We start from the raw sequence: 10,602 nt of genomic DNA, 5'->3' as shown, positions 1-10,602 counted from the left end.
AACTCAGGTGGCAAGCTCGAGGGGATTTTACGGTTAGTCGATGCGTTGATTTAGCAGGCCAGCGGGTGTTTGATTTCTTGAATTATCAGGTGAGGTATCCTTGGGAGGTGTCTCAAATCATCAAGTGGATTGAAAGATTATCTGTGTAATCAGAGAGTTCAAGTGAAATGTGAGATATTGTTAGGCCGGACGCCAGCACAGTCATCTGCCTCTGTTTGAACCGTAAAATGACTTTGAGGTTTGAATTCGAACATACGTTAGACTACAGCAGAGGTAGAGACAAAGTACGAGGTGTTCAGCGGTGTGAGTACTCCAGAGCTGAGGTTCGTTGAGGTCACCAATATTGTACACTTGACGTTATGAAGTTGAAGTTGTAACGTTATGAATTGAAAGTGTTGATACAGTAATAGTGTCATTGATACCAGAGGTGGGTTGGTTAATCAGATCAGGCTCAAATCAGATTCTCATAATGTGTTGCTGTGACAAGCGTGCGGCCATGGACTCCTTTGTCTGAGTAAGTACAAAGCATTAATTCCTACAGTGAACTATTTTGATTGTTTGGTTTGACAGTTACTTTGTATAATATAGTACTCTGACCACTTCAGCGCTTACTAGGGGGGAGGTAAAGCCATTTATGTGGTTTGCGATAACTTACCCCTGGTGAAGCAATTAATCCAGGAGAGTTAGCATTGAATGGACTCAATGGGGGTAGGACGGAGCCCCAGCTTACAAAACTACGGGCTAGAAATAATGTGTGGATGTGAAAACTTCCTCATTGAAACACTATTTCGGGTCAAATCAAAAGTACTCCTGTTTGACAGTGAATAGGGAATTATACTTTGAGTAGGTACCAGTACAATGCATCTGAGCATGGCGGCTTTAGGATACTGTAAACAATTGTTGATAAAACCAATGTGTGGAGAGATAGACGTCGTTTCTTTATCGTTAGCCAATACGCCACGCAATAACTTCAATTAACGTTATACTAGTACTCCATGATCCCTAGGAGCACGTATACCGCGAAGAATAGGAGATTGCGAACTTATATCGGGAACTTATCAGGATAACTCAGGTTGTCTGGTGGGGTACCACTATGCGCGACCCCAATTGTGCGGCCAAGATACCTTTCGGCCCTCCACGAAGAAATCCCCGACAGCAGGCAAAGAGCATGTGTCAATACCTGCTCGAAGTGCAAGTGAGATACTATGTATGGTGGCCAAAGGGTAGAACGTCATTATTAATGTGTAGTCGAGTTATATTTGCATATCATTCCCTCAACACAGATAAGTTCCAATTCCCAGCTGTCGGTAAATCCCACTCCTCCAAGAAAACTCTGATAATGTTCCTGATAAATTACAAGTACCTATGTTCAACGCAAACTACTTAGTACAAAACATGAAATGTAGTACGACGCATGTGGCACTACAAATCCAATCATGCCGGCCAAACCAATATGCAGGGCCAGCCGAATGTATAGCTTGCAGCCTGAGTTCACACCCTGATCAGTTATTTACCCAAAGACACTGTTTGGCTTAGCGTTCATTTTCCAATTGCCACCATGAAGTTCGCATTCGCCCTCGCCACCATCGCCGCCGCCGTCTTGGCCCAAGATGACGTCGCCCCCGACAACAACTTTATCGAAATCGTCGGCGGCACCGAAGCCAAGGTCGGCCAACACCGGTACCTGGCGGGCCTCAAGCGGTCGGCCACGGCTACGACCAGCTGCGGCGGCAGTCTGATCGCCCCCAACGTCATTCTCACGGCGGCACATTGCACGGGCAGCGGCCTCACCACCGTCGTCGTGGGCTCGCACTTCCTCTCCGGCTCGTCCGACGGGGAGCTGGCCAAGGTCACCAAGGAGATCCGCCACCCTAAATACGTGGCTTCGACCAACGCCAACGACGTGGCCATCCTCCTCTTGGACCGCAGCATCACGACCATCGCGCCTGTGGCGGTGTCCTTTGAGACGGTTCCTGCCGACGTTGTCACGTGGGTCCGCGGCTGGGGGCGCACGACGTCTGGCGGCATCCAGTCGCAAGTGCTCAAGGAGGTCAGCGTCACGACCTGGTCCAACGCCAAGGCCACCACGGCACTGCGCCCCTACACCGTGGACAACACCATGTTGGCTGCGGGGGGAAAGCAAGGCGAAGACTCGTGCCAGGGCGACTCGGGGGGACCGCTGACCATCGAACAGAACGGCGTCGCGCGCCTCGTGGGGGTGGTCAGCTGGGGCATCGGCTGCGGCGACCTCAACAAGCCCGGCGTGTACAGCCGCTTCAACACTGCTCGCGCCTTCATCGAGCCGTACTTGAAGAAGAAGAACTTGCGCGTGCCTTACTTGGTGAGCGAATTCGCTGAAGAAACCGATGAGGTCGTGGTGGACAGCGACGTCGTGTCGGCCCCGGAAGGGGGAAACTAAACGTGCTGTACTTTGTTTGTTGTGTAACGTTAGTTGGTCCAAATTAACTGGAAATACTGTTGGTACGACTGTCAATAACGTGTTTGTCATGTCTTCGAGTTGGCTAAATGGTTACTTACATACTCAGGTTAATAGTGGCTATTAATAGTGTTGTATGCTGGCAGCGATTAAGCGAAGCATTTACCGAAGCAACAGAAGGTTAGAAGGAATGTTTGTATAGCGTTGTATGTACTATGTCGTACTTCGAAGTATGATGTATTGGCATGAGGTAGTACACACTTCACTGTTCGAGAACGGCGGTACAATGACGTGATAGTGTTAGCCATTGGATAACCTGTACGATGTATCGGAACGGGGATTGAGTTATCTCCAACTCCTCCGACCTGATGACTTTTTGTACGCACGCATCGACATGTTGAGCACTGTATAACGATATAGCAGTAATTCGGTAGGACCAACTTGTATCCGGAGACGTTGTAGGTATACTGTAGCTTGGCACAACATCCATTTAACGGCATCGCATGGCAAGGTACAGTGTAAGACTGATCATCAACGTCCGACAAATGGATGGATCTCAACTAATATGGGGTTTCATTCATCAGGGATAACTTGTGGAGGAGCAAGCTGGATACGACATGGCACATCGTGGATTGATGCGAATGCCACCGTCGAAACCACGTCACAGGTTTACACTGTAACAAGGCTTCATATGTATTGATGATCTCTGGATTTCCGAAGCAATTCTTTGTAGCTTTGACTTTCAGGAGGTCATGAAATACTCCAAAGTGTCCGTGAGCATTGTATTAATGTATCGCATCGGTGGCAGTAAGCCTTGCTTGTGTTGAAAATGTCAGGCAACGGAACATCAGGTCCAGATCAATTATATGCTCCTGATATCAACTACAGTACTCCGGAGTAATTGGGGCCGTTTTTAGCCACTAACTACTTCAAAATAATATGATGCACATCGCCTCATTTCAAGTTAGAAAAGGGATATACATGGTCTCGATTCAACCAAATTTGCACTTGCAACTAAGTTACAGTCGAATTCTCTTCCACTATAACTTGAGGTACGGCACTGTCATTTCAAATTTAACATTTTGCGACAGCAGAGGAAAAGGGGGCTCTCATGGAATGCCATGGGCATGATCAGAGCCCTGGTAGCACCTGTAGAAGGGGGGTGGAAGTTAAGGCACTGTCACACATAGTGGCTATTCACCACGGCAAGTGAGTTCGTTGAGCTAGGCTAAAGCACGCCTCTTACAGCGTTCAGATCGGATGCAATCTTCTTTGTGGAGATTTCAAAAGCATAGGTGAGCAGTTATAGTGTATGAACAACGTACAAGCTTAGCCAATTAAACGTGCCCGAAAATGTACAGTACTGTACGAGAAATAAAATCTTTGAAAAGTGCAAAACGTGACTTGTAGGCCATTTACTGTATTAATATATTGGGTTCTGATCCGGGAATAACACATATTGAAACATTTACTACACGTGTATATTGGTAATTCGATTTCAAAATGGACTGGGGCTGCAATCGAATCGACGAAGCAAAATCGACGACGCAGTAATCGACGGAACGAAGTAGCCAATCAAATTTTCGAAGAAAGACCTTTTGACCAATCAAATTGCAGGCGAATCCAGTGCATCTCCATTTAAGGAGTTCAACTTTGTATCGGACAGGAATGTATATTGAAGTATTTACGATGTAGTACTACTACTCCATTCGTTCTTAATGTAAAACAAACACAGTTTTCATTGGTTTTAGCGTCGTACATAATCACTGTTCAGAGTCATATTAGTATCACTCGGAGGCAGCGAGTAGATAGATGCTTGATGGCTTGGTAACTACTGGATCTTGCTCTCGACCTTGGGATGAGCTAGGTCCGGGCCGTTCCACAACGGCACCACAGCCGTCGGGTTGATTTGAATGTGGCTCATATAGTAATGGCGCTACGACCTATGTTTAGTTGGTCCAACTAACTACTCCTTCGGCATACCTTGATATGGGTCATGTCCACGGTGGCCGCCACCCCCGGCAATTGGAACAAGCGACGAGCGTGTTGGAGCAACTACGTCCACCATGGTCAACAACAATGCAAAACATACCAGTACTATTAATACTTCGGTAGTAGTAGTCTTCGAATTGCATTAACAGTAAAGTATTACTACGTAGTACTACATAGACATCATCCATCCATAGTAGTACAGTATACTAGTAGTAGTATTAAAATAATTATATTTTACTCCGGAGTACTAAAATTTAAAAAACAAATAGTACGGCGGAGAAATAGTCATCCAATATCATAGTCCATATCATTTTTCAAAGTGCACATATCAATCACTGGGCCATTGCGTTGTGTAGAAGTACAAGTTCATAGTTTCAAACGAATCGCGTTTATCGGACGCCGTGGTCATGACAAATCGAGTTATTTTGTTCGTACATTGGGGTAATCGGACGAAATCGTTTTCAGGTTGCACTTGAAGTGGCCATGGTACACTGGATCAAACCGTACAATGGTCGTGAACAGCCGAATATCCGCCTACAGTTACTTGATATAAGCACCACAAAAATACATGTTACAAGAACAGTACCTCGGTCAACTGATCCTGGACCAACCACACTCTGCCATCCAAGTGCGCTTCAACCCGGTCTAATGCCGCGAACAACGCCACGACGTTCTTCTCATACGCGTCCTGCTTGGTGGCAAACCCCGCTTTGTACACGCCGTTGTTAATATCATGGTAAATCCATTCGTTGATGGCGTCGATGTCCGACAGCAGCGCCGCCGGCGCCAAGTCGAGCGTGGGATGCGTGGCCAACGCATTGAACTGGGCGTTCAACATGCGGATGATCTCGCTGGATTCGTTGTTCACGATCGTGTGTGTCTTGAGATCCCACAGAATCGGCACCGTGAACCGACCCGTGTATTCTGGCTCGGCCTTGAAGTACAACTCCCGCACGTACTTTGCATGGTTGAACGGGTCCAAGTTACAGCCTGGGGTGTCCTCGGGGGAGCTGAAGTGCCACCCGTCCTTCCCCATGAGGTAGTCCACCACTGTGTACCCAATCACATGGTCAAGACCCTTCAGCGCCCGGACAATCAGCGTCCGGTGGGCCCACGGACACGCCAGCGACACGTACAGGTGGTAACGCCCCTTCTCGGCCGGGAACTTGTCGGTTCCAATCCAGTTGCGGAAAGAAGAAACTTGGCGCTTGAACTCGCCGTCGGCTTGGCTAGCCCACTTATAGATGGAGGACGCGCCCGGAGGGGTTGATGTCGACGTCGCCATCCTGTGTGGCGGATCAAAGTGCAAACTGAGCCATAGCGAACGGTCGTAACCGTTGTGAGAAGGATGTTCTTTGAAGGAAGGATGTTCCTAGGAAGACTGGGAATTTCACCAAGGAATAAACCCCAACATCGATTCGATAGGGCAAGTGTTGTGGATATCAAGGTGGGGCAAAAGGAGGAATTGTCCTGTTCGTATCCCACCGCATATAACGAACCATGAAGCAAGGCTTTGATTGGCTAAACAATTAAATCTCCGTGATTACGACAATTTCCAAAATATTACCTGATTGATAAACATGAGTACTACGTAGTACTAGTACTACGTAGTACTAGGTACTATTAATGCCAAAAGTACAGATTTATACTTCCGGTACTACTGTATTAATAGTACTAACCTTTTTGCAGTTAACAGCAAGTTGGACGAATGCCCGATATATTTGGTCGTGTGCCCGATATATTTGGCGGTGTGCTCGATATAATTGGCTATGTGCCCGTTAAATTTAGCGCCCGGATGTCGTGTACCCGATATAATTAACCGTGTGCCCAAGCAATTACCCATGTGCGCGAAGAATTGTGTCGTGCGCCCGATGAAAATGGAAATCACGCAATAAAAAGTCAATTCAATATAGAAATGGTACGACACTTGCCACATCGTTGCTGTGACGTCACATACCAACGCCCATGTTGCCCATGGCCTCCGCGCGTCCATCGAAGGTCCGTACCTTGAGGTAAATTGAAAAATGACGTCTGCGCGCGACAGATTCAAGTTTTGGACGGAGTTGAAGTACTACACCATTTTTCATTTGACTTGGACATTTTCTCGATGGATTCGGACAGGTCACTATTGGATTTAGTGACGTGCCCATTCGAATGAATTAGTGCCCAATGGATTTGGTACCCACGTTCTGGTGTGCCCATTGGATTTGGCACGACCCCCTCGTGTGCCCATTCGATATGCCCATGCGCCTTATAGGATTGGTTTGTACCCAGCCAAACAACCTTTAGATCCTTCAAAAGTGTCGTGCTTGCATTCAATTAGGAAAACTCAAAAATGAATTCAATAAATCATCCAAAGGATGAAAATAAAACATTTGCAAGGGTTCATAATGAACCGTCTTGTACGTGAACACACGTTTGTCGAGTTCACGATGCAAAGTCGAGTGGGCACCTGGATGCCCAAATCAAGCGCCAATCGATCTTTGATCTCTTAGAGCGTGATTTGGACGTCATGCTCCACCCAACTTTGCAGCATGTCGACGTTTTCCCCCGTCAGGAGTTGTGATTTGTTTTCCCCTACATGATAATGTTAGATCGAGTAGACTCGACTTTCATACCTCGTTGTTTCGGCGTCAATGAGTCCAGATGCAGCCAATTTCGTGCGCTGCTGATGTTGACGCCGTTCGCTTGAGCGACGCGCTTCCAGTCCATCGCGTTGTTGAACGCATCAACTACACTGTCTGCGCTTCTTGGTCGACAACGGAATGCGTTTGTACGTTCGTTTGGGTGGCGTTTGGGGTGCTGTGTTCTCCGTGGTTGACTGTCATGCGGAAGATTTGATAGTGACGAAAAGCGCGCGAGAATTGTAGAACCCCCCCCTCCGATGTTCTAGAAAAAGCAATTGCCAACTGTAAAGAGTGCACGACACTTTTGAAGGATCTAAAGGTTGTTTGGCTGGGTACAAACCAATCCTATAAGGCGCATGGGCATATCGAATGGGCACACGAGGGGGTCGTGCCAAATCCAATGGGCACACCAGAACGTGGGTACCAAATCCATTGGGCACTAATTCATTCGAATGGGCACGTCACTAAATCCAATAGTGACCTGTCCGAATCCATCGAGAAAATGTCCAAGTCAAATGAAAAATGGTGTAGTACTTCAACTCCGTCCAAAACTTGAATCTGTCGCGCGCAGAGGTCATTTTTCAATTTACCTCAAGGTACGGACCTTCGATGGACGCGCGGAGGCCATGGGCAACATGGGCGTTGGTATGTGACGTCACAGCAACGATGCGGCAGGTGTCGTACCATTTCTATATTGAATTGACTTTTTATTGCGTGATTTCCATTTTCATCGGGCACACGACACAATTCTTCGCGCACATGGGCAATTGCTTGGGCACACGGCCAATTATTATATCGGGCACACGACATCCGGGTGCCAAATTTAACGGGCATAGTCAATTATATCGGGCACATGGCTAATTATACTAGTATCGGGCACACCGCCAAATATATCGGGCACACGACCAAATATACCGGGCATTCGTCCAATTTACTGTTAACTGCAAAAAGGTGTACAGGGTAGTACATATGTTGGTTTTGGGTTTACTGTTAATTAATGTAATGTAGTTAGTACATATGTTGGTTTTAGGTTTACTGTTAATTAATATAAGAAACTGTACTACCGGTAGTACGGTAGTTACTTCGAAGGATTAGTACAATTTACTAACAGTAACGCCAACCAGAATCCTCATGGGAAAGACGGGCGCCGTGGCCTATTGCCAGTCCAAGGTGGACCAAATGTTCGGCGAACTCTTGAAAGCCCGACTAATTGGATGCGCAGCTCCATCCCAGCAACTAGGTGCTGAATGATCCGCTGTGGGGCCTGTTCAATGTGTCGGTGAAGGCCGCTGGTGGGTCGAAGAAGACTGCGCTAGTGCGAATCAAGTTGGATGCCGTCGGGTAGGTGTCCGAACGCGACGCGGATTTTCTGCGGTGAAGGACACGTTGCAGCAAATGGTGCCGCTTTCGCATCCATCTACTGACAAGATCATCTGCCTTTATACCGATCCCAGCGACACGGATTGGGTTGCTTTCTGCACCCTGGTCCCGTCCGAAGACCTGAAATTGGTCATGGTGGGTTTGGCGGGGCAAGTGCCCGGTGGTCGATGGTGGAACAGGAAGCGTTTGCGATCGTCGAGACGTGCAAACGACTGAAGTACCTGCTGCCGGAGCAGCAGGTATTCAGACTGTTCACTTAACACCGCAATTTTCTAGCACCAGCTAATCCGATACTAGCTAAGCCTGCACTAATTCAAAAAAATTTAAAACATTATTAATTCATAAATTTAAAATATTAATATTTTTTTTATTTATTAAAACACCTTTAAAATCTTTTATAAAAATTGGAGCAAATCTTTAAAATTTATCTTAGTAAAAAAGCGAAAAACGGGATTCCATAAATTTTGATAATAATTGTGCAATTATTTTAAATAATCAAAATAAAATTTAAATTTAATAGATATAGTTTTAAATATTGTAATTAAACGTGTTATTACAAAAAAATTAAAATAAAGGTTTTTTTATTTGATAATTTAATTTCATACTTTTATTTATCATATTTTTAATTTAATAAAAACAATTCTAAAAAAAAATAGAATACAATATTCTTTTACATTTTTTTTAATAACCTCATAACTAGCTAAAAAGCAATTAAAATATTTCTTGACATTTTTTTTTTCTAGATTCTAAAATAAATTGATTATATAAACTTTTTATATATAGAAAATCAGGCAATAATTATAAAAAATTGGAGCAAATCTTTAAAATTTATCTTAGTTCGGATTATGGGCTGCAACTCGCCCATATTATTATTTTTTAAAAATTGTTTTATTTTATATAAGTATTTTTTAAATTAATTTTTTAAAAATTGAAGCGCCTAAAGGAGAATTTGGTGTTTTTTTAGAGCATGAATAACTGAACCTGCCCCTAAAAAAAGTAAAGCTTTGAAAGACAAAATAAAATAAAATTAATAATAATAACTGTAATAGCTCCTACATAAATAATAAGTTGTATGCATGAAACTATTTATAGATTAGTTTCTCTGATGGCGACAGCATTTATGGGTTATGTTTTACCTTGGGGACAAATGAGTTTTTGGGGATAAAATCTTGTAATAATAAGAGGAATTTCCATGACTTATGGGGTATATTTAGTGGCTAGATGTTCTCCTATTTTTCTTTCACGAGAACCCCAAATACCTATTGTGATTATAGATTAATGGTAAATCCTTTGCCTTCCATGGGAGATGACCGCCCCAGTCAAACTACCAACCAAAATAAATTTATTCCAACTTATTTACAAATTTTTTTTGAATATTATTTATTCTATAAATTATAAAAGTTTGATCATAAATTTTTTTTACCTTTAACTTTAGGTTGTTTTATAAAAAAGAAAATAAGTTGAATACTGATTTTTTTACCTTTATTAGGAGCTATTTTCGGGGGTTCAAGGTTGTATTTTTTAAAATTTAAATTTTTGAAATTATTAAAATATTTATATATATTTTTTTAATATATATGTTTTATAAGGATAGAGTGGGATTTGAACCCACTGCCGTGCTAAAAAATTAAAAAGACGTTAATTGTTTTGGGTTTATGCTAAAGTAGCATAACAAGTAGATAAAATTAATCTTAATTCACCAGAATTTAATCTAATTTTAGAATAACCATTGTCTAATTTTTGTAATAATTGTGCAGAAGTACCTGCATTTTGCATCTGGGTATATATTGACACTGTGAAACGAAAGCTTGGGTAGCGAACGGGATTAGATACCCCGGTAGTCCGCATCTTCACGGATAATTCAAATTCACTGAGTTTATGTTGGAGACAGTGGGGATGTCGTTACACCATTCATGCAGGTCAGAACTTACCCGACAAGGAATTTCGCTACCTTAGGAGTATTTTTTTTAATTTTAGTTTTTACAAATATGACTGGTTTATTATTAGTTGCTGAAGTAGAATTTTTAGAAGTTAAAGCTATACATGAAAATAAATAAAAAAAAAAAAATTTCATAATTAAAATATAACATTATTTTTTGAAATAGAAATTAAAATAACAAAGGTTAAAAATATTAAGCTTAAAAAAATTAATAAAGAATAATCTAG

The 10,602-nt window shown here is 43.3% G+C and overlaps 3 protein-coding genes across 3 annotated transcripts; 2 read left to right on the top strand and 1 right to left on the bottom strand.

The window, feature by feature from the left end:
• The first annotated feature begins 1,442 nt into the window (after positions 1–1,442).
• Positions 1,443–2,497, top strand: H257_16286 (hypothetical protein). The gene has a single exon (XM_009844657.1). The coding sequence runs from the start codon at positions 1,559–1,561 to the stop codon at positions 2,417–2,419; it is 861 nt and encodes a 286-aa protein (XP_009842959.1). The 5' UTR covers positions 1,443–1,558; the 3' UTR covers positions 2,420–2,497.
• A 1,598-nt stretch (positions 2,498–4,095) lies between these two features.
• Positions 4,096–5,760, bottom strand: H257_16285 (hypothetical protein). Its single transcript, XM_009844656.1, has 4 exons — positions 5,016–5,760; positions 4,865–4,963; positions 4,421–4,492; positions 4,096–4,373 (listed from the first exon to the last, which is right to left on the bottom strand). The coding sequence occupies exons 1-4, from the start codon at positions 5,712–5,714 to the stop codon at positions 4,269–4,271; spliced, it is 975 nt and encodes a 324-aa protein (XP_009842958.1). The 5' UTR covers positions 5,715–5,760; the 3' UTR covers positions 4,096–4,268.
• Positions 5,761–8,187: 2,427 nt separating this feature from the next.
• Positions 8,188–8,652, top strand: H257_16284 (hypothetical protein; the record flags this gene model as incomplete). Its single annotated transcript, XM_009844655.1, has 2 exons — positions 8,188–8,296; positions 8,402–8,652. The coding sequence occupies 2 exons, from the start codon at positions 8,188–8,190 to the stop codon at positions 8,650–8,652; spliced, it is 360 nt and encodes a 119-aa protein (XP_009842957.1).
• Positions 8,653–10,602: the final 1,950 nt, after the last annotated feature.

This window comes from Aphanomyces astaci (assembly GCF_000520075.1).
Source record: "Aphanomyces astaci strain APO3 unplaced genomic scaffold supercont1.83, whole genome shotgun sequence".
In the NCBI taxonomy this organism is placed as follows: Eukaryota; Oomycota; class Saprolegniomycetes; order Saprolegniales; family Verrucalvaceae; genus Aphanomyces; species Aphanomyces astaci.
The sequence above is the reverse complement of the archived record's forward strand: the minus strand, read 5'-3'. Positions and strand labels throughout refer to the sequence as shown.

Bases quoted from the DNA above. Each gene is read 5' to 3' on its own strand.
- H257_16286 (XM_009844657.1), top strand. From the start codon at position 1,559: ATGAAGTTCGCATTCGCCCTCGCCACCATCGCCGCCGCCGTCTTGGCC.
- H257_16285 (XM_009844656.1), bottom strand. From the start codon at position 5,714: ATGGCGACGTCGACATCAACCCCTCCGGGCGCGTCCTCCATCTATAAG. The intron at 4,493-4,864 runs GTACGAACAAAA...TGGTGGACGTAG, and splicing joins TTTCGTCCGATTACCCCAAT to TTGCTCCAACACGCTCGTCG. The intron at 4,374-4,420 runs GTATGCCGAAGG...CATAGGTCGTAG, and splicing joins TGGACATGACCCATATCAAG to CGCCATTACTATATGAGCCA.